At 36.8% G+C, this 24,479-nt stretch overlaps 1 protein-coding gene across 3 annotated transcripts in view; it reads right to left on the reverse strand.

Moving 5' to 3' along the window:
• Positions 1-24,479, reverse strand: part of BTAF1 (B-TFIID TATA-box binding protein associated factor 1) — a 126,231-nt gene that overhangs the window by 52,354 nt on the left and 49,398 nt on the right. For all 3 annotated transcript variants that reach the window (XM_036734954.1, XM_036734953.1, XM_036734955.1), the window contains 7 exons: positions 23,926-24,015; positions 23,168-23,263; positions 22,894-23,070; positions 20,274-20,414; positions 18,529-18,653; positions 15,664-15,784; positions 5,406-5,510 (listed from right to left, as the gene is read on the reverse strand). In XM_036734954.1, coding sequence (XP_036590849.1) covers positions 5,406-5,510; positions 15,664-15,784; positions 18,529-18,653; positions 20,274-20,414; positions 22,894-23,070; positions 23,168-23,263; positions 23,926-24,015 — 855 coding nt within the window. The remainder of the gene's footprint in view (positions 1-5,405; positions 5,511-15,663; positions 15,785-18,528; positions 18,654-20,273; positions 20,415-22,893; positions 23,071-23,167; positions 23,264-23,925; positions 24,016-24,479) is intronic.

Below are 24,479 nucleotides of genomic sequence, written 5' to 3' on the forward strand. Positions count from 1 at the left end.
CAGTATGACCTCATGTAAATATTTAGGAAAAAATATGACCATCTAAGTTATTTAGGTGCAAAACTGTTGTTACACATTCAGTTGTGAAAAATTTTTGCATATAAAACAAAATTTGGTGCTATGGTAGTTGTACATTAAAGACTTAATTATCAAGACATACTCTAGTTGATTTTTCGGTTAAATTTTGATGTTACAGTATTTTAAGTGGCTAAAGCATAAATCTTTAACTCATCTCATGCACTCAGGCATCATCTTTGTAGCCTAAAATTATTAAGTTAAGTCCCTAAGACATTATTTGAGCCAGAACTGTGTAAGAAAAACAGCATCAGCGTTAAGCTTATGCTGGCATGTTATAGCCACAGAACTGATTGTGGAGTTTTGACCTGGATGTTGCTTGTAAATGCTACTGAATAATTTAATTTGTTCTTCCTTTGAAAGGTACTAATATATAATATATGGTACTTAAAAGAGACGAAAGAATGACAATTCAAACCCTGAGCTGTCAAAAAGGATGAAAATGCATTTATGAGCAAGGAAATTCAACTGAAACATTTGTTCGATTCCTACGATATGCAGTACACAGTACATAGTGCTAGGTTTAATTCCATTTTAGTCTTCATGCAATTTATAGTCTAATATGGCATATGGAAATAACAGTAATAAATGATATGTGGTAAATGCATGAGAGGGCAAATAAAATGTTAACAAAGGTCCAAAGAGGGAAAGACCAGAACTAATGAGGTGGGATTCAGAAGGATTTCATGTAAAAAGAGGTTAACTGAGTTGGACTTTGAGGGAAGAATAAGAATTCAAAATATGCATTCATCCATCCATGTATATGTCAATGTTATGGAGGGAATGCTAAGTAAAGGGAAAAGTGGAAAAAAAGCTTGGAGGCGGAAAATTTATATTAAGGGAGGGAAGGAAGTGTAGAGAGAAAATACAAGGGAATTTGGCTGTTGTCCAAATATGTTGAGAAGAGTAGCATGAGATCACAGAAGGCTAGAAAGAAAAGGTAGAGGAAATACCCTGCTGGACTAACCTTACTAAACCACTGCAAGGCTTTGAGCAGAAAAGTGATAGGATCAGATTTCTACATAAGGGCAATTAACCTAACAGAAAATGTTCGAAGAAAGAGTAGGTGTTGGGGGAACAATAATAAAATCAATTTAAACTGAGTGCCATTCGTGTCAGGTGGCAACAGATGTGGGCACACCACCTAGCAAAAAACCTCGCAGACAGGCTTTCACAAATGCTTTTGGATTGACTGATTAGGTGAAAATGTCTTACAGAAGCCAGGGCTAGAGGGACAGATTTAGGGGTTACCCAGAGTGGTAATAGTTGAAGTCACAGGAGCAAATGGTAGCTCACCTTCAAGTTTATGGGAAATGTAAAGGGATTTACGAGTTTCTTATTAATTGACATGATATGTGTAATGAATATACCAATAATTTAGATTTTTCAGGACTACTATATCACCGGCAGATTCTAGCTTGGGAGTCAGAGATGTACAGTGCAGCTTAGAGTTACCAGTAACTCTGACATTCCTGCACTTGGACTGTTGTCGTGTACCTTAAGTGAAGCAAATCAAAGACTGTAAAACCTGCTCCTGTCACAGACCTGTGACTCTGGGCCCCACCAAGTGATCATGACCCCCAAGATTTGAGAACTGTTTCCATAGGACTCAAGAATACCTGTCCTGTCCTATACTTGTAGGCTTGCCATGAGAGATCACTCAAGTCCTAGAGATGATTGTGTTAAAATCCACCTCAACCTCTCCTGCCCATTTGTAATATGTGTGTGTGTATATGTGTGTACGTATATATGTATGTATGTATGTATATATATATACACACACACATTACAAATTACGTATATATGCATATATATATACACACACATATACATATACATATATAATACACACACACGCACATATACATACATACATATATACATACATACATATATATATATATATATATATATATATATATATATATATATATATATATATATATATATATGTGCGTGTGTGTGTGCATGTGTGTGTATATATAAAAATCTTTGCCTTTGCTGCAGCAAGATGATCTCTCTTTCTCAGAAGAACTTCAGGTTTGCGAACTGCATTTCTCACTTCGAAATTAATTAATTAAACCACTACTTGATTCCTGATACACCTGTCTCTGACTGCTCAGTATCTTCCCAGGTTAGAATACATTTAAAAGTCCTTTAACATTAATTGGTGGCATCAACTCCAGGAGAAGCCTCGAGCTCTCCAGTACGTGAGGGAACACAATAGGTACCACTACAGCTTTCTCTAGAGTCTGACCCAGCCTCATGCGGCAAGTTCAATACTCCCACTCCATTATCAGATTCAGCCTTTGACTGAGCTCATCTGTCATTGTGAGGAATATGCCCCTCTTTCTTGCCCAGTTTGTCCCCTATCACTCTCCTAAGGCCTTTTTTTTTTTTTGCACATGGGTTAATTGGCTTAATGGTGTGCCCTTGGGGTTTTTTTGGTAGGCTTTTGGGTTTTGTAATCACTTACGCTTTTTGAACTGGTGAAATAAGTATCTTCATTGCACGGTTAGATTGTGTGGCAGAATGCTTGCTTTTGTAATTCAAGTGGATTGCTAGCACAGTGTGGATTATTTGTATTTGTGTATTGTGTACTATTTTTAGTTAAGTGATGCTACTATCTTTGAGTGTTCACCTTTAAAATGGGACAGAGATGTGGTAAGGGCAAAGAGGAGGTTGCAACAGTTCCTGTCAACTCTCCCCTAGAATGAACATGTGCCTTTCAAATGTTTAAGAAATACAGCCTTGACTGTCCCTCATCTTGCCAGGATTAGGTTGATCTGAATAGTGATGACCCCAAACTTTTCTGCCCCATTGGGGCAGCTTTGATAAGACCAAATTAGAGTATTTAAGGCAGAAACTGATGAATAAGGAAACTCAGCCTCTTGAATGGGACAGCTATAAGATGGTACTCAGAAGCAAGGGAAAGAGAGCATAGGTCTGAATTAGAACCAATGAAAGAAAGGATCAAATCACTTGAAAGCCTTCCCTCAACAACCCACAAACTACCCAACTACCTAAAGTGTACCCACCTTAATCAAAAGACTCCACCAACTTCCCAGCTTCTATGTTCCCTTTAAAGGTGCAAGCCAAAATTCTCTGGGAAAACCCCCAAAGGATAGTGGCTTTGATTATAACCTATGGTTTCAAGCTCTGGAAGCACGGAGAACTCCAGGTTGCTAAGGGGTATTCTAATCCCAGGGTGGATCCCACAGGCTTTGCTGAGCAGTTCTAACTCATTCTGTATTCATACAGATCCAGGTATCCAGATCTGTATCAACTCACGGTTGTCCTGGTCAGGAAAAGGGAGGCTAAGAGTTGGTATCAAAAAGTCAGCTGAGAAGAGCTGGAGGAGGATCTTAAGATATACTGGAACTTAGAGGGCTGAGGTAAAGCACATTACCAACTCACCCAAGTAATGGGTGAAAAGCTCCTGTAAGAAAATTCACTGCAAACATGTACATGTATAAACACTTTACCCTACCCTACAATCTAAGAAAGCTCTGGAAAGGTGTAACTAGAAGAGCAAAACCCCTATATGGAAGATATTCCTCATTCTTGGCCCCTAAATGAAAAAGAGATGTGTGTGTATGTGTATACACACACATATGTTATACACACGATAAAAATATGCCTGTAATATTTCATATACTATCAGATATGGCCATTGGGTTGGTTAGTTTTGCTGAATTGTCCCCTTTTTTCTTCTTTCATTTTTAAAAAATCTTTGTTATACAGAATTGGCTTTCTGGATGGGCAAAAATATATTCAGAAATGAATATAATGTTAAAAAAAAAGTATCAATAAAAATAAGGTGATTTAAAAAAATCTGTAAAGCTTTTACTTGTTTGGAAATGTTCCTGACACAAATTTATAAAAGGGTCCTGTCCTACCTAAACCAAGAATTATTGCCAAGGTCATGCAGGCCTAGGTTCTATGTAAAAAGATAGTCCCCCCACACGCAAAGAAAACCATGACCAATCATGAGGTAAGAAAAAATTCTAAAGTGAAGATTAAAACAGTGGTCATCAAGATACCACCACACATACCCACCAATGAAACACACCCCTCCCCTCAAAAAATTCAAAGCAGAGACTGAAGATCAGATAACAAAAATGGCACTCCCCAAAAGGAAGGCTACGAAGGACAGAGACTGAAAATTAGCTCACACAGTATCTATCCCATCAATGTTTCATGTGGCAAATACAGACTCTAGGGATGTGCCCACTTATGAGAAAAAGTTAGCATCGGGGGACCAAAGATAGTCATTTCTAACTCTCAACAGAATCAACCAGTAATGAAATGTGTATTCTTGCCACTGTTAAAAGCAAATGAAACCAAGTTCATGTAAGTATGTGTACTGTATCATCCTTGCTAAGGGGAAAACGCCACCTCACCAGCAATTCTGAAGGTAGTGGTAATCAATCCCTCCATTCACATTGTCAGAGCTAGGCATGGTGCTTCTCCATTGCCCAGATACTAGGAGGCAGGTTTTCACCACATCAAAACAATTCCTTTAGATATTTAATAAGACTGAGATCTAAACTTAGAAGAAAATGTATTATAGAAAAACAAAGAATGAATCATTAACTTACTAAATTATGGGTTTTTATAACACAAAGGGGAAAAATAGTTCTGCTGATGTAGAGTATTAGATATTGGCATATTATGAATACAATACATAGAACACATGTATATGTAATATCACATGCATGTATGTATGGATGTAAAATGGGTGAGAGGAAGATCAGAGGGGAATTAAGCAAATGTTTTCAAGCACTAGTAGAAACTCATGGGAATGGCTTGCTTTTCAGTCCAAAGGTGGAAGAGCAGTTTATTTGCTATGCTTAGAGAATGAAACAAAAATGCTCCTGTACTAGTTCATATCATAGTGTTCAAAGGACAGATTTCATCACTAGACTAAGAATCAGAAGACCAGATTTCTGGCCCCAACTCCACCACTATAAGGCTGAGAGCAAGTCACAACCTCTGGGAGATCTTATTTCTAACTGTCAAGTGGATGATCAGTATCTGTTAAGTAATGTGAAAGTGCTCTGGGAAAAAGGACTCTCCAAACGTATGGGATGATGATGATGATGATGACAGTATTCATGGTAATAGCAATGAAAATGCTAAAGCTCTTTTCACCATCAGTTTGCAGATCTGTGAAACAGCTTAACTGCTCTGGCTGTGAGGTGCCTAAACATATCTTAGTGTTTTCAAATGTGTTAAAAGAAAAATCTGTAACCGTATAACAATTTTGAAAGCTTAAGTTTGAAAAAATAAAGACTGAGAAAAGAAACATAAAATCATTCATTAAATACCTTGTGAATAAGGTCCAGAATTTCTTGACTGCTTTCCAAAATACAAAACTGAAAAATGTGTCGCAGCATATCCTGTAGGATAGGTGTTAACCAGGATGAAGAGCTCTGAAAACAAAGAATTAAAATTTTAACATAAATGTTTGTGTTTAAATTTTTTCTAGTGTGGTGAACTTCTTGAAGGATGAAATTTGTTAGTGGTAAATAATGTGTGTGTGTGTGTGTGTGTGTGTGTGTGTGTGCATGGGTATATATGCGTGCACACACATATATGTGCACACATGTGCAGATGAATATAGACGTACACACGTTTATACTATGAAAGGGAATTTTACCAGTCATTTAAGAAAAATTAGCTTACTATGCAAGGTTAAACAGCTTCAATTTAACAGGATCCATTAAGTACAAAATGAACTTGACATGAGCATATACATCATATCACAACAAGGCATGTGCTATATTAATTCTGGTGAGGTGATAATAAAAGATGAATAATCCATAATGGTCAAGGAAAAGCCACATAACTGACAATTACTAAAGAAAAGATTTCAGAGAACAATGGCTTGGAATTCTGCCTCAATCAACATGTAAAACAAAACAATACCTTCACAGAAGGCACAGGCCACAAAGCCAGGACCCTTTAGTGAAAAACAGAAATAGGCAAAGGCTTCTGCTAGAAGGTATTAAAGCCTTTCAACTGTAAGAGGAGGAAAGTTGACTAATGATCATCTTCTTAGCAGACAACTCTAGCATCAAGCTTGTAAAATCAATACCAACTTCTTCTTCTGAACAAAAAGGAAGACATGATGGAGGGAAACCAAGACCTAAGTAACTTCTATCGTTCTCACTGAGAATCTGACTCTCACAAACAGTGGACTTATCAGGGGATAATAAGCTATAGATACCCAGCAGGGATACATTAAATGAATTAAATGACAACATCCTGTGTAGAAGATGAGTTATCAACACAGGAAGTGCTTCCAGTACCATCACAGCAGTTCTCTCAATCATCAGGTTCTTAAGTGAGCATCTGCTAATTGCCTTGTACTGTTGGAGTAACAGACAGCATGTCATGCACTGGTTGTTCAGATCAAATCAAAAGACACTTAAATATCTTTTCTTTTTAAAGCAAAAGCTATGGTATTTAAAACTGCTGAAAAATTTGAAAATATAAACAGAAATTCCAGCAAACCAGAGGCTTCTGGGTAATATAAACTACATGAAAGATATCTGGGACCTCCATTTTAAAAGCAAAATAGTTTTCTCTTCAGTCCTCAGAAATGGAAATGCTTCTTTGGCAACCTGGCTGAGCTTTAACTTGCTCTAATTCATGAACACCCTTATTTAAAAATAAATAAAATAAAAAAGTTGAAAGATGGGGAGAAAGTTTTGTCTCTTTCTTCCCATCAAGGAGCAAAACAGAACTTAAAAGATTTCAACAGATGTGTAAGCAAATAATTTAAGTATACTGTTTGATTGTAATTTCCTTAATAATAAGCCTACAACCTCATGGTCAGCCCTAGTTTTCCTTCTAGAACAGACGCTGTTTATAGCTCATTACTAGAAGAAAAGGTTTTCATATTACAATCAATTAGCTGAAGATGTGTATTTCTCAGGGTTACATATACAATAGGGCATAGAAAAGAGGAGGTGATAACAGCCCCACTGGTACTCGGTACTCCTCAGATCCTATCTGGAATATTATGCTCTATTCTGGATGCCAAATTTTAGTTGGAAAATAATCAAATTCTAAATAGTTTTCCCTACAATCCTCAAAAACAGAAATGCTAATATTCTTCCAGCCTCTCAGTTCTGGAATGTTGGTGTTATCCTTGAATTTCCCATTCTCTCTCATATCATATAAGCAATTAGTTGACAAATCTTGACCTTTCTATCTCTAGAACATGTCATGCATGTGGTCCCTTCTCTCTATTCACACAGCCATCATCTTAACTCATGTCCTTATCATGTCTCCCCTGGACTAAACTCCAATATACCTTCCACACAGCCACCAACATGATTTTCGGTAAGCACAAATCTGACCATGTCACTCCCCTACTCAATAAATTCTAGTGATAATTGGTACAAGATTCAATACAAACTCATTTGTTTGGCTTTTAAAGCCACTCACAACCTGATTTGAGCCTATTAGTGCACCTCCTTTACTCTATGGGTCAGTCAAAATGGCCCTCTCTCTGTTCCCTACAAACCACACTCTGCCTTGTCTCTGTGCCTTAATACTGGCTGTCCCCATGCTTAGAAGGCACTCCTACCTCACCTTTATCTCTTCTCTTCCTTCAAGATGTAAGTCAAGAACCACCATCTATATGAAGCATTTCCTGATCCTATTAGTGGCTTCCAGTTTTTATTTAACTACTTTACATTTATTGTGTGAAGAAGATAAGCAAGAAAGTAGAGTCTGAAAAACCATACCATGTGAAGAATACTGGAAAGAAATGAAGATTAGGAGAGCAAGGGAAAAGAACATGATCTAGGTCTTCCAAAATCTAAAAGACTGCCATGTTATAGGGAGATTTCTTTCATTATGTTTGGTTTAAAAAGACAAAACTGGGACATGGGTAGCAGTTAAAAGCAGGTTTTTATTTTTTTGGTTCTATGTAAAAACCACCTTTCTAAAACCAAGAGCTTCCCATAAAGAGAATGGATTGTCCTATGAAATAAGTTCCCTATCAGTGGAACCATGGATTAATGTACAAGTTAGTAAATTAGACTAGATAACCTACTAGAGCTCTTACAACTCAATTTCAATAAAATCTTAGGATTTCAGAGAGCTCTTTTTCTTGGATTTTCCCCCTTAAACTTCTAAAATATCAGTTATTAATGGTTGCTGTGCTATTTTAATGAACACAGTTTATTAAGAAAAACCAAATTAATGTCACTGGGAACTTACCTTGCAAGATTAGCTTATGCTGTTTAAAATGAAATATGACAACTGCTTCAACTAGTGACAATAAACTTGAATTGCAGATACAAAGTCCCCAGAGCCTTCCACACAGAGTTTCATAAGTCATATGCTGGAGTCAGGTGGAATGGATCATGGAAATGATTTAGTTCTGTCTACTCATTTTATAGACAAGAAAACATCAAAGCTGCCAGAAATTTTCCAAAATCAATGAACAAGTATTTATTAAGCACTTACTATGTGCCAAGTACTACATTTAAAAAAATGAAAGACTATAAACTCCATGAGGGAAGAGTCTATTAGGGGAAAGAAATGGTCTCTTTCTGGCTCCTAGATCCTCAGTCTATGTACCTACTCCAAGTAAATAACTGAAATTTTCCTCCTCTATTTTTGTCCTAAAGTGTACTCATTATACCACAATGAATAGTTCAAATGATGATTCACCTATCTTTCTCCCTTTGATAACTCTAAAAAGCAGTTATTTCTGGTTTTGAAGTTCCTCTGCCAGGTATTAATCGATTTTGTGGGATAGAGGGGAGGAAGAAAAAGCATTTTCCAGTTTATATTCTTCATCTCACTTGATACTCTTTTCTGTTCCTTAAAGATGACAAGGAATGTACCAACATTTTAAACATAAAAAGTTCCAGTCAAGACTACCTTCCTTTCCTGAAATGCAGTGATTGATGAAGTCAGTGAGGGCCAACAGTTTCTCACCATGCTTCTTCCATCTGGCCTATGGGCATTTGAAACCCTGATAAGCAAAACACCTTACTCCTTTCCCTAAGGTCAGTGTATACTTTAGTCTAGCATTTCCAATACCAGTGGGCTGTGGTAAGTAATCAAACAGGGTACCCTGCTCCATTTCATCCTTGAATCTAGGAAGCACCCACTTGTCAGCACTAAGCATTTTATCGTTCTCATTCTCCATCATTTAGCAAATACCTAATATTTCACTTTCCGTGCCCTCCGTTCATTCCACACATACTGCTGACAGAACTGAAGAGATTTAAACAGACAAATACAACAATGAATACTCACTAAGCTTCTGATGACTCACTTTTTGACATGGTTTTCAGGAGAGCATTTTGTTTTGTGGCCAGAATAAAAATCTTAATTAAGCTCACTACTTAGTCTGTATGGTTAAACATGCATGTTAATTCTCTTACATCATAAACTAAGCATGCTATGCATTCCAACACAACACCAGGTATGTCTGCATGCTAATGGAAACTCAACATGCCTTTAAAGGAAATGTCAATGCTGCAGCCACAAAAAAGGCTAAATGGTTATGTGACAAGTGAAGTGGAAAACTATGGCCACTGAAACTTGGGTGTGATAGAGAATGGCAAACAATGTCCAAGGCCACTTCTTTCTAGATCCAAGTTGCAGGTTCTTTTCAGAATAGTTGGCTATCATCAACACTAATCATTCATTTACTCATTCAACAAATGTTTATTGATTATCTATTACGTGTTAGATGTTGGGAATAAAAAGAGGAAAAATGACCGTATGCCCTCAAAGATCTCGTATTCTAGAAGGGAGAAAAGATACACACAAAAGATTAATTCAGATTTGAAAATAAGGGCAAAGAAAAGGTTAGAGGTATGAGAGATCACAGTAAGACAGTGGTGGAAAACCAGGGAAGGCTTCATAAAGGAGGTAGAATGTGAGGCTAGGTCCTGAATCAATCAAAGAACAATGTCTAAATGCTTAGTACATACAAGGTACGATGTGAAGAACCACAGATACAAAGGAAAAAACAAAACTGGTCCCTGCTTTGAAAGAGCTGACATTCTAATGGGAAGACAATAAACATATAAGTAGGCACACACTCAATATATACAGAATAGATGAAAGTTAATCTTAAAGGGAAAGACCACCTGTTAAAGGTTTTTACACCTGTAAAAGGTTTTTAAAGTCTTGCACTGAGTCTTGAAGGAAGCTGAGGAATCTAAGAGTTATGGGTAAGGAGGGAAAGCATTCCAGGAATGGGGGACAAGGCACAAAACTACAAGAGATGGAGTGTTGTGTGTGAAGAATATGGAAAAAAACTGGAAAAGATAGAAAGAGGCCACATGGTCAAGATTTTAATTTAAATACCAAGTAGAGGAGTTTATATTGGACTGCAGAGTTAACACTGGAATTTACTGATGGGAGGTGGGAGAAGACATCATATAAATACAACACTTTTAGAAAATCACTTTGGTAGTTATGTGGAAGAAAGAGTTGAGAGAGATTTGAGGCAGGAATGCCAATAAGGAATTGAACTACAGTGGTAGCTATATCAGTTGAGAAAAGATGTGGCAACTGATTGGATAAGAAAGTGTGAAAGTGAAGAGTTGAAGATGACACTGATATCGAGTACCTGGGCAACTAGGTAGATGTTGGTATCCTCCAGAATTAAAGGGAAGCTTGGAAGAGGAGTGTACTGTGTGGCGGGGGAAAAGGGAAGAGAGCAGGGAGAGGAAAATGAGTTCTGTTTTAGGCATGCTGTTTGGGCATGACCTTGACCTCCCAACAGGATATCCACTTTGAGATGCCCAAGAACAGGTAGAGAGATGTGTTACTGTAGCTCAGTAGAGAAACTTGGGCTGGAATCATTTACAGGGAGATGATAACTGAACCTATGGAAGCTGATGAGATCATCAAGTGGAACAGTAAAGAGGGAGAAAAAAAGAAAGACTAAGACAGAGACTTGGGGGACAACCATGGTTAATGGGCATGAAGATACAGCAAAATAAAATGAGAAGGAAGTGAGATAGGTAGGAAGAGAACCAATATAATAGGTAAAAACAATTGGGAAATTCATCCATTTATATGCGAAAACATGTAAAAGTGCTTCATCTAGTGTCATATAAGTGCTGGCTATTATTATTTTTACAAAGTAGAAGTTGTACTTTAATTGGAGAACATTTTATATTTCATAAATATTTAAATTCCATGATTACCAGAAGTCAACCAGCTACCAACAAATTCATAAAGTAACACCCAGTTAAGGCATAGAAATGATATACAAAAACATTATATACCATATCAAGTATAATGGAAAAACAATTTAGAAATACTTTATCAACTTTATTATCATTTTCTCTTCTAGTACATTATGGGTGTTTACACACATGCAAGGATACACATGCATTTGTATGACAGATGTCTCTTGCAGAATAAGGACAGCTGAGAAAATCAGAAGTAGACAGAGAAATGTTGAAGATGCTAAATCTCAAGTGTACTGAATTCATGAAGTCATAGACAGGGGGACCAAGCCAAGATGGAGGCTGGAAAGCAGGGACTAGCGTGAGCTCCCAGCCAAGTCCCTCCAAAAACCTATAAAAAATGGCTCTGAACAAATTCTAGAACTGCAGAACCCACAAAATAGCAGAGGGAAGCAGGGCTCTAGCCCAGGACAGCCTGGATGGTTGCTGGGTGAGGTCTTTCGCGCATGGAGCTCGGAGCAGAGCAGAGCCCAGCTTGGGTGGCTCAGACCAACCAGACCAGGAGCCGGGTGAAGCATGCCCTAGAGCCCTGAATCAGTGAGCTGCAGCAGTTACCAGACTTCTCAAACCACAAACACGAAAGACAACAGAGAAGGTTAGTGGGAAAAGCTGCTGGGGACAGGGGGATAGAGTTCGCAGTTCAGTCACCACCCCGGGGCCAGCAGAGGTGGGGCAGCTACAGAACTACAGCTGCAGTGGCTTCCAGCTTTCAGCCCGAGGCCCAAGGCCCACCTGATGCGAGGAATTAAGTGGTGGATCAGAGCAGGAATGCAGAGTCTGCTGAAGATCTAAGTCCAGTCCGGGTTGGGGGTTCTTGGGGAAGGAGGAGTGCTGGTGTGGCAGCGCTGGCTGGATACCTCTGATATCTACAGCACATCCCCCCAAGCTTGGAACATAGTACTCTTTACTCTACAAGCAGTCATATACTCCGCTGAAAAACTCAAGGGTCAAGTCAGTTGGTTGGGAATATGGCCAGGCAGCGAAAATGCACACAGATTCAGTCTCAGACTTTGGAATCTTTCTTTGGTGACAAAGAAAACCAAAACATACAGACAGAAGAAGTCAACAAAGTCAAACAGCCTACACCAAAAGCCTCCAAGGAAAACATGAACTGGTCTCAGGCCATGAAAGAGCTCAAAAAGGATTTGGAAAAGCAAGTTAGAGAAGTAGAGAAAAAATTGGGAAGAGAGATGAGAAGGATGCGAGAAAACCACGAAAACAAGTCAATGACTTGCTAAAGGAGACCCAAAAAAATACTGAAAAATATACTGAAGAAAACAACGCCTTAAAAAATAGACTAACTCAAATGGCAAAAGAGCTCCAAAAAGCCAATGAGGAGAACAATGCCTTGAAAGGCAGAATTAGCCAAATGGAAAAGGAGGTCCAAAAGACCACTGAAGAAAATACTACCTTAAAAATTAGATTGAAGCAAGTGGAAGCTAGTGACTTGATGAGAAATCAAGGTATTATAAAACAGAACCAAAGGAATGAAAAAGTAGAAGACAATGTGAAATATCTCATTGGAAAAACCACTGACCTGGAAAATAGATCCAGGAGAGATAATTTAAAAATTATTGGACTACCTGAAAGCCATGATCAAAAAAAGAGCCTAGATATCACCTTTCAAGAAATTACTAAGGAGAACTGACCTGGTATTCTAGAGCCACAGGGCAAAATAGAAATTGAAAGAATCCACCGATCGCCTCCTCAAATAGATCACAAAAAGAAATCTCCTAGGACATTGTCGCCAAATTCCAGAGCTCCCAGATCAAGGAGAAAATGCTGCAAAAGCAGCCAGAAAGAAACAATTTGAGTATTGGAAACACAATCAGAATAACCCAAGATCTAGCAGCTTCTACATTAAGAGACCGAAGGGCTTGGAATATGATATTCCGGAGGTCAATGGAGCTAGGATTAAAACCAAGAATCACCTACCCAGCAAAACTGAGTATCATGACCCAAGGCAAAATACAGACTTTTAATAAAATAGAGGACTTTCAAGCTTTCTCAGTGAAAAGACCAGAGCTGAATAGAAAATTTGACTTTCAAACACAAGAATCAAGAGAAGCATGAAAAGGTAATCAAGAAAAAGAACAAGAAAAAGAAATCGCAAGGGACTTACTAAAGTTGAACTGTTTTGTTTACATTCCTACATGGAAAGATGATGTGTTTGATTCATGAGACCTCAGTATTAGGGTAGCTGAAGGGAATATGCATATACATATATATGTGTATGTATATATATATATATGTATATATGTGTGTATGTATGTATATGTGTGTGTGTGTGTGTGTGTATAGAGAGAGAGAGAGAGAGGGAGGGCGGGCACAGGGTGAGTTGAAGATGAAAGGATGATATCTAAAAGAAATAAAATCAAATTAAGGGATGAGAGAGGAATATATTGAGAGGGAGAAAGGGAGAGATAGAATGGGGTAAATTATCTCACTAAAAAAGCAGTTCTGTAGGAAGAGAAGAGAAGGCAGGTGAAGGGGAATGAGTGAATCATACTCTCATCAGATTTGACCTGAGGAGGGAATACCATACATACTCAATTGGGTATCTTACCCCACAGGAAAGAAGGAGGAAGAAGATAAAAAAGGGGGGATGACAGAAGGGAGGGCAGATGGGGGAAGAGGTAATCAAAAACAAACATTTTTGAAAAGGGACAGGGTCAAGGGAGAAAACTGGAGAAAGGGGGATAGGTTAGGAAGGAGCAAAACATAGTTAGTCTTTCACAACATGAGTATTGTGGAAGGGTTATACATAATGATACACATGTGACCTACATTGAATTGCTTGACTTCTTAGGGAGGGTGGGTGGGAAGGGAGGAGGGGAGAGAATTTGGAACTCAAAGTTTTAAAAACAGATGTTCCAAAAAAAAAAAAAAAAAAAAAAAAGTTTTTGCATGCAACTAGAAAATAAGATACACAGGCAATGGGGCGTAGAAATTGATCTTGCCCTACAAGAAATGAAGGGAAAAGGGGATGTGAGGGGGGTGGGGTGACAGAAGGGAAGGCTGACTGGGGAACAGGGCAACCAGAATATACGCCATCTTGGAGTGGGGGGAGGATAGAAATGGGGAGAAAATTCATAATTCAAACTCTTGTGAAAATCAATGCTGAAAACTAAATATATTAAATAAATTAAAAAAAATAAAGTGCCTCACACCATAAATAAATAAATAAAAAGTTAAAAAAATTAAAAAAAAAATGAAGTCATAGACAAAGTAGGTTTGTCTAAATACAAATCATTGTATTTATTTTACCTGAGAAAACTGAGAGGTTAGAAATCTGAAATCATAGCAGAACAATGAGTTTTTGAGTGCTAGGCAATCAATTATAATAAAGAGTAAGACTCTGATTTTCAACAAAATATTGGGAAGACAATGCCAAAGTCCCAATGCCAAAAGATTTTTGTCAATTTATTTTAAGAAAGGGCAAGAAGAACTAGATGCTTCTAAAATCAATGAATTTATACCCTACCATAGTAGTAACACCTTACTTATCAAACTTCTGGAAACTCCAACTATCAATCAACCAACCAATTTTTAAAATGCTTACTTATGTGCCAGGCACTTCCTTGAATATCATCAAAAACCTATGAATGAAAAGGTTTTCTGTGTACTGAAGTAAGTAGCTGTCACAAAGCCCATGACAACTGGGCATAGAAATAAGACAAATTTAAAAGCAGAGTTGAGAACAGTGAAAAATGACTGGTAGAGGGTAGAGACAGAAAAACTATTAAGATTTACTGTTAGGCAACACAAGGACAATGAAAAACAGAATTTGCATTGGTCAGATGCCTGGATGCCTATTCATGGAAATTAGTACAATATAAAAGTATTCTCCAAATTGGAATAAATCATTCCTAAATTAGTGATGAAATGCATGATTAGGAAACAAAGTGGGTTTTTTTTTTACATTTGCCAGTCTTTTGGCTACAATGTCTACTAATTTTAAAAAGATAAATCCAAGTAATAGAACACATATACAGTCTCTTACTGTACAAATATATAGCCTCTATTCCTCATCACCCCTCTAAATTGTTCAGAATGTGTAGTAGTCTCAGAGTCTTTTATTTCAGCATGTCCTGTTTCCCACTCTGACCCGCCCCGTCCCTTCTGTCAACTAGTTAGCTCCTAAGATAGCAAACCAAACAATGGGTCTAATAGAGAAGAGTTATTTAATAAAAACCTGTCTATAAAATCTACACTACTGCTGCCAGACACTACTTCCTACTTACAGTAGGGGCATGTAGCAAAAGTGAGCAGCTGATAGCCAGGTAAGTCATGTCGGGATTCTTTTAAACTATCAAAGCTGTTTTATACGATGATTAGTTCTTACCTGGTCCTGTGTTGACAATAATGTAAATAGCGTTTCCAATGCTGCTCTTCGAACTGATGATATAGTGTGATGCAAAAATGGCCATACACGTGGTACTAAAACTGTAAGTGACTGTTGGATACTGATAAAGAAGATTAAATTAATCTTACTCATACGTATTCTCGGTCAATAAGAATCCATTTAAGTTTCATTTATATATGGACTTCATAATATTAACATTTTTTCTCATGAACCTGAATCATTTTTTTAAAAGGTAAGGTTTTCACTTGCACAACTCAAGCAATACCATTACTCAACTCAATAGCACTGCAGTATCATATAAGCATAAAAAACAAGGTCATAGAGATGGGTACAAAAGGCGTTAAGTGCTTCTGTGGCACTAGTATTGTTAAGGTTTTTTGTTTTAAGTTCCTTTCTCATTATGTCAACTTTTTCCCATTCTGAAAAATCAAGCATTTAACAACAATGGGATTAGTCAATGGCATCAGAGTTGGCAATTATCTATCCCCCACCTGCTGTTCCTGTGAATGACTCCAACAGATACAGAGGTGTGTATATTCTATTGAAGGGGCATTCCTCTATCATCAGATAGGCAGAATGGGTGAAATGCAGCAGTTCTCAGCTGTATCACCAAGGTAAGTGTTCCTGAATTAGCAAATCTTACATGATGCCTCCTCCTTTTTGGTCTCTGGTTAAATGGGGAAATAAACCCAAGGCCACCTGGAATGATAGGTTCTCCTTTATATCCATAAGTCAGTCTGACAAGTATAGAGAAAGATGCTCTCTTCCACCTCAGAGTGACTTGCAAAAGTAGGCTGCACTTAGGAAAATGTGGTCCATGCAGGGGTGCGTATGCTAGTAAATCTTTAACAACTAGTTATCCAAGGAGAAAAGTGAGGGGAAACCCTATATGCATTACACAGTTTTAAGTTTAATCTGCATTATTAACATTTTACATTTTCTCTTTCTTTAGTCCAAACAATAATAAATAAAATTAAGTCTTGATTTCTATCATTTGCCAATTTCTGAGGTGTAAATGCTCTCATTGAAAATTGAAAAAAAACAAAAACAAAAAAAAAAAACCAACACTCGGTTCCAGTACATCACTGGGTCCATGCACTTACTATATGAGGTGTACACGCTTTTAAAGAGAGTTTAAGCAAACTAACACCAATTTTACTGTTCTTTTTGGTTCATAGGTTTCAATAGTTCCATCTTTGACTGCTATTTTTCACTGGCTGTCCCTTCCATTTTTTTGGTAGGACCAGTGTTTCCTAAGCTTTTTATATACCAATGTAATTTATATACAAAATTTAATCCAAACATACAAATACAAATAAACATGCAGACACAAAATAGACTAAGAACACAGAAACAGCAGTTTTAGTTAACAGTGCAATTGGTCATGCTGGATACAATTTTTAAAGCATGCTGCATTTCTTCTTATGTAGGTTGGTAGTTGTCTACCACCTAAAAAAATATCATTTTAGAGAAAGAAGATATTTGCTAATAAAACATTTATTGGGAAAAAAGGATGAAAAGCTGACTAGTTTATAAAATACTGAGTAGACAAAATTTTCATTCACTAGATCCATTTCCTCACACTACATAATGGCCTTTTTTGCACTTTAGTTATCTGATAATAAAATAAGGATAAAATCCCTTCCCTTTAGGTACTTAAGAGATTTATAGGATGCTTTTGGTGGAAGGAAACTTATAGATCATCTAGTATAACCTTTTTTTATATGGAGAAAGTGAGATCCACAAAGTCTGTGGAGCTTGCTTGAGGTCATACAACTAACTAGTGGCACAGCCAGAACAAAATGTTTATACTATCCGACCTCAACACCTGGTTATTAAGAACCTACACACACACTGCAACTTCCCTTTTTCTGGCTCCTTTCTATAGTGCTTACTCTGTGATCCCAAAAGCTACATTGCCCTACTCATCCAATGCCAACATTATGAGTCTGTTTGTAGGACACCTCTACCTGATCACTCTTATTCCATTCTACTATTTTTTTTTAGGTATTTCGAATTTTCAATTAAATGTCTAATATTAATTCAAGTACCTCAGAAATAATTATGGATTGATCAGCAGCCAACAAGGGCCATTTTATGACCTCCATGAAAATGCTGTAGCCAAATAAGAAAGATTCATTTTTTCTCTTCTCTCATTACCTGGTCTTATCAACACAGCAGATTAAACTTTCAGCTGATGTGTAAGAGACTAGGCTAAAAGACCAGTAAACAGCTGCCCAATTGCTGGGCTTCATTTCAATTTTCAGATGCAGCACACTAGTGAAGTTTACAATTTTGTCCTGCTTCTGTTTTTAGTATAATTTGGGGGGCTTGAACATTAAGGTAAAATAACTGTTTCTACTGTTCTAACAAGAACTAGTCACTGAAGTAAAAGATGAAAAGGTAGTTGAGACTTATGATACCAAGGAAAAGCTAACTGACAGTACATTATACATATTGCCGAATCATTGTTATTCTATAATAAAATATTTTAAAAAGTGCATTGATACATATATAATTGTACATTTTAAAAATTATGTGGGTTACATTAGTGAAAAAACCATAACAACTGCACCAATGATGAAGACTATCACAGAACAGACAAGATAAAGAAGGAACTGTACAATTTAAACATCCTTAAAAAATGTCAGGAGTATGTCCTCTTCTCTTTGATGCTCCTGTTCCACCCACGCTTATAGCTGCACTGTGTTTGCTGGCAGTGCCTCCTAAGAAAACAGATTCTGGCTGTACAATATTTCCTCAATTCTTAGAGGGTTTAAATATCTGAAAACTTCATTGCAAAGGCACCAAAAATCTTATTATGGATCTATTGAGAACAATTACCTGCACTGCTGGACTTCAGGATAAGTTAGAAGGGATGAAAGAAGGGTCATGATACTATTTGTTGAAGCAGTGAGATCATCTAGTTCCAGAAGAGCATCCCATAATGTATTTATAATAAAAGGTACCTAATAAGATGAATTAAAATTAAATGTTTGTCAGTCATATTTTGCCTGTTTTATACACATTAAGTATAACAGTCCAACACTTTCTGCCACTGCTAAGTTATATATCTCTAGAAAAGAAGCACAGCAAGCAAATGACTAATGATTCTTCAGTAAAATATTAACATGCTGGACTTGGAATCAGAGGACTGAAGTTCAAATCCTAGCTCTGCCACTTATGACCTATATAAGTTCAGGGCACATCCACTGAACTGTGAGGTATTGGTTTCCTCAAGTGCAAAATGAGAGAGTTGGATGAGCTGGTCCCTAAAGTCCCTTCTGACTCTCAATCTATGGTCCTATCACACAATTCAGTGACTACTGGACATCATGAGATTTTCTAGTGGGGACCCAGACTTTTATTCAGGCCTCTCGATGACCTGTGAACCATTCTACTGTACCTGTGCTACCCTAAACACACACTGAAGTCTTATGCTGTTTCCCATGCCTGAAAATCCCACTATTTTTCTTTATCTGGTGAAGACTTAGCCTTCTAAGCCCAATTCAATCAACCAGTAAGTATGTATCCAAATACCACCTGCTTTGAGAAGCCTTCTCCACCACCCCCCCTTAAGTGTTCATCTTTCCTTGGATATCAAAGCAGACTTTGTAATAATTCTATGCACTTATGATATGAATTTATATAAAATAGCCATGGTTTCTGGAATCCCCTGGTGTCCTCTCCATCCCTCCTCCTCCCTAGGCCAGTGGATTAAAATTTCTCTGAGACTCCTTTAATATCTAGCACAGAGCAAACATTTAAGGTTTGTTCTTGTTGTCAGCATTCCAAACTGGCCTTTGAAAATGTGCAGTCCATTAATGGCACTAAGTAGGACATGAACTCAGTTCTTCCTGACTCTTTTAAGACTAGCATTTTATACACCTAGCTGCCTTTGTTAAAACCCACTGTAAAAGTCCTCTCAGAAACGTTGTCAATGGTAAGAATCAGAACAAAGGGGATGGTACTTTTGGATGGCTAGGTAAATTATTCATTCAAATCATAGCACGCACCCAAGAAAAGGCCTTGACAAGTGAAGATGGTTATGGGTACCTCCAGAAGTTCAGGTTGCTGTGAGTAAAGTCAAAGGTCCATTTCAGTCTAGAATTCTCTTTAGCAGGTAGACCCTTAACTAAGCTATCTTCTCAAAGATCATCAGAGCCAGTAATAAATCAAGGCTAGTTCATACTCATTAGTGCTACTGCCAATAGAGACCTCCTCCTGACGGCAATTTTTGAATATTTTCCATGTCTGCACTGTTACCTGGGTCTTGCCCTGTTTCTATCATATTGGCCTAGATTCACCTTAGGCACCAAATATCTTTGTTCTAATAATTAAAAGCTAATGCAGATGATACTTAAATCTCTAAGAATTTCATATGCAAGAGTCATAAGTTGTATAAAAAAAACACAAACTTCTTTTTTGACTCAGAGCTACTCAGTATGGGAGACCTTAACTAAGAAATAGAGAACTTGGTTAAGCTGAATGGAAAAAAAGGGCAGAAAGCAGCTTACATCAATTAATAGCTGATAATCTAAATTTAAACGAATTCCCCAGAAAGAAAATGCAGAAATATTATAATTTACCTTTTGTGATTGAAGATGAACAAGACTATCCACCACTGGTACTAATGATGCTGCAGCAACAGCCCTGACATCATCATCAAGGTCCTGGAGTCCTTCAATTATTTTTGTCAAAACTTTAGGCAATAAAGTTTCAATTACATCCTGCAAAATTATATATCAAAAGTGATTATTTTATTCATAAAGAAAAAAATTCATTTAAGAACATTTATTGAGTACCTACCATGTAAAGCATTATGGGACACATCAAGATAAATAATACAAGGACCTGTCCTCAAAGAACTTGTATCCAGGAAGGGGAGAAAAGAACTTTGAGTGTATTTTTTAAATATAGGTTGCTTTTTTATGTAAAACTTTAATAAAATTAAGTTGAATGCAAAGACTGATGATGAATATGAAAAAGCTGAGTAGTTATGATAAGTTAATAAAGTACTTATACTGAAAGAAATATAAATATGTCTCTCTTCTCTGTCACACACACACACACACACACACACACACACACACACACACACGCACACACACATTCACATACGTATACAAACTTCAAAACTAATATAGCCAAATTTTGGGTAATTATTTTTAATTTCTATCTCCTTTTTTTTTTTTTACCCTTGGAAAGAAAGCTCATTTTAGGGTGCTGGTGTAGTCCATGACTGGGGGCTATGTGTTAAGTATAATACAGAGTATAGTATGAAAGTACATAAGAAAAAAGAAGGCATGGTAGGAATTCCAAAGAGAGAGTGTTTAGATAATGTCTGAGAAAAACTAGGCTACGACTATACTCTATTATTACTTGAGTCTTTTGCATCTCTTTCTTCATTTGGCTGGGGTTGTGCTATTTATACTAAAATAAACATATAAAAAAATACATAAAGGTAGCTAAGAAGAAAAATAACTAAGTTCCTAAAATAGGAATATAATTCAAATTGAAAGATAAAAGCAAACTTGAGAATTATAAGTGATTATATAATTCTAATGTAACTTAAAACAAAACTTTACTGAGAACACAATAAGGGTTAAAAAATATCATTGAGTCTTTACTCACTAAAATATCTCTATTTTTTTTGCCCTTCTAATTCATATGATGAATAAACTGAAAAGTAGTGGCATAAAATATGATTTAACCAAAGCAAAACTTTATTTGAATGATCTTAAGATTAGGTTCATGTAGTTTATATTATTTCCCAAAAGTGCCTCTAACAAGGTCCTCATCATTCACCATATTTCCCAGAATTACACTTAAAGACTAAACTATAGATATATACATTAATTGGCAATGGTCATTTGTTTGTTTAAACTAAAGTCTCCTTAGTCATGACTACCTACAGTTGGAATAATGTAAGCCTAAATTTGTCAAGCTATATTTAAATGGTAACATTTGGTAACATCAAGGGTCCAGATTTCCTCAATACTTGAATATGATTCTCTTCCAGTTGGTAGGTAGAGGGGGAAGGAAGGAACAAGAGGCAAATCTACTGTACCAGCGTTCCTCACTGCTACACCAGGGTCATCTACCAGATGATGCACCAACTTTGACCTTTCCCCTTGCTTCCTTGATCACCTAAGCACCTGTCTCATTCTTAGTTCTCACCCTGGTTCCCCTTATCTTCACCACTTTGCTCTAAGAACTCCTGTGCAGAGCATGGGGAGTGCCCATTCTGACTATCAGTGTTGTATTTCAGCTATATCATGACTTAAATGGACTTTTAAAGTTGGTCTGGGAACCTACGATGGTTATTGGTCCTATGGAAAAATATGTTCTGATTTCATAGCACAACCAATTTATTTGTAAGATGGGAAATGCCTGTGGGTGGTTTTTGTGTTTACCTGTCTTTAGTATTTTGAAGATAGTCCAAAAAAGCAATGTATTATCATCTTTACACACATTTGAATAAGCAAAAAGGAGTCAAGGGTCCATGATTCTAAATCCAGGCTTTACCAGTAGCTAGCTTTATGACTATGGGTAAGCTCAGTTTTACCATCTGTAAAATGGGAATAACACCATCTGTCCTAATGATCTCACAGACTTGTGAAGACTGTATGATAATATACATGAAAGTGATCTGAAAAGCTTAAAGGGATATATAGAAACATAGTACTGAAAAGGTGGGAGACTATAAGAGCAGAACACTGTCTATGTCAGATTTGATGTGTTGGCTGTTTTGCTGAGCTGGTTCTTTTTTTCTTTTTTATTATAAAGGTTGTCTTTGTGAGAAGGGGTGGAACAGAATACACTGGGAAATATAAGTGATTTAGAAACAAAAGATAACAATATGTATATGCTACATATGTGTGCACATGCAAACCTAAAATCTGATTGAAGGAGATGAACTACGAGGCTTCTGAGATCCCTTCCAGATCTTGACAGATCTATGATTCTAATTCTCTTGATAAATGGCTAAAATCTCTACTTGAAGTATCTATGGATGTCTGCAACCTGGCCTTCATGTCAAAGATGAGTCCTCCAATTCCTAAATACTACACTGACCCAATTCTGTACTGACTGACCAGTTTGTCTGTAACCTATGAATTCAGTATCTGAAATATAAATAACATCAACTTTTAAAAGAGAGAAAAATGCCTTCATTCATACATATGATACAGATTCTGAAGTGTTTACCTGACGAACTGCTAAAACATATTTTATTCCTAATAGGCCACCATGTCTCACTTCCCACTGTTCTTGTGTAAGCAATTTAAGGAGTACATCCACGGTTTTATGAACTCCTGTTTCATTCATGTGTTTTAACACCACACCTAAAGTTTGAGCACAAGTTTCACGAACTGGTGCTACAACCTACAAGTAGAAAGGAAGAAAATTTCAAAATTGACACCAGATTATGCACAAAATTAGAATTTAATTGAATAAAGACTCCCTTAAATGAGATGCTTACTTCATCTGAAACAAAGTCACCAAATCTGTCTAATGCAAAAACACAAAGGAGTCTAATGGCCAAGTCTTCCAGCCAATCTTGATGCTGCTGAATCATCTGGGAAAATGCAATCACTATTAAATATCACAAACAAATACTATTTCAAGTATTCTTTTCCTTGGGGAAAACTTATATCCACAACTCAAATTAACACTCAAATTGCATACAAATAAAAGACTGAAAAGGAGACCAAATCAATCATTTTAACTACACGAATATCAGCCAAAAATGACACCAACAATCTCTCTGGCATCATTAATCACAATCTACTTGTTGATTAGTTTGATTCAAATAGAACTGCGCGCAAAGTTATAAGGCATGAAATCCAGTTAATTCACCTGCACACAATAAGAAATTAGCTCCATAAGGTCAGTTTGATGATCAACTATATGTCACCAATTCATAAACTCTATCCCCACCAATCATCTCTCTCCCAACCTTTCCATCATCTCTTCTTTTCAATCTACTAGCTGCTATTCATTCAACTAAACTTCTTAGCACTTAAAACTCGGTCAGTCTCACTGACCATTTAATGTCTCATTTATGAGTCTTCTTCCCCATTCTTTGTCATACCACTTTTCCCTACCCTTCTTGTTTCTGCTTTTCATAATGCCCCTTTTTCCTTGAGCACCTCACTATTCTCTCTCAGCTTTTGAGCATTTATTCTCCTTAGGCTGATTTATGAAGGTTTGTTAATATTATTAATCTAATACACTTACCTCCTCTAAAGTGCTATCTCCTATTTTACCACCACTTTTCCCATGAGCTTTGAGAATTTCCCTTAGTCCAGTACCTGCACCATGTCGAACCTAGAAGTATCAATATTAAATACTGTTAGAGTCTTAATATTTAAGCTGTTTTGTTTAACTTCTCGATAAGAAAATAAATTATTTTTGCTTTCCATAAAACTAAGGTATATTATGTAGAAATTTAAAATAATGTGCCTTCTTTTGGGCACAATCCTAGCTAACATATGCATTGAAGACAATGTGTTACAAAGGAAACAACGCTGGGCTGTAAGTTACACGAGTCTGAATTACAGTTTAGATCTTTACTATCAATGCCCTCACCTATAAAATTGGGGATTTGGACTGCATAAACTCTAAGGTCCTTTCTAGCTCTAAATTCTAGGATAGTTCTCAGATAAATCTCACTTGTCCATAACTCCTTAAAAAAAAAAAAAGAACAGTATTCCTAGGGGAAGAGAGGGAAGAAGAGTTGTAACAAAGAGGCAATGACATTTCTACAATTTCCAATGCCCAATAATTTTTAG

Source organism: Trichosurus vulpecula, chromosome 8 (assembly GCF_011100635.1).
Source record: "Trichosurus vulpecula isolate mTriVul1 chromosome 8, mTriVul1.pri, whole genome shotgun sequence".
NCBI lineage: Eukaryota > Metazoa > Chordata > Mammalia > Diprotodontia > Phalangeridae > Trichosurus > Trichosurus vulpecula.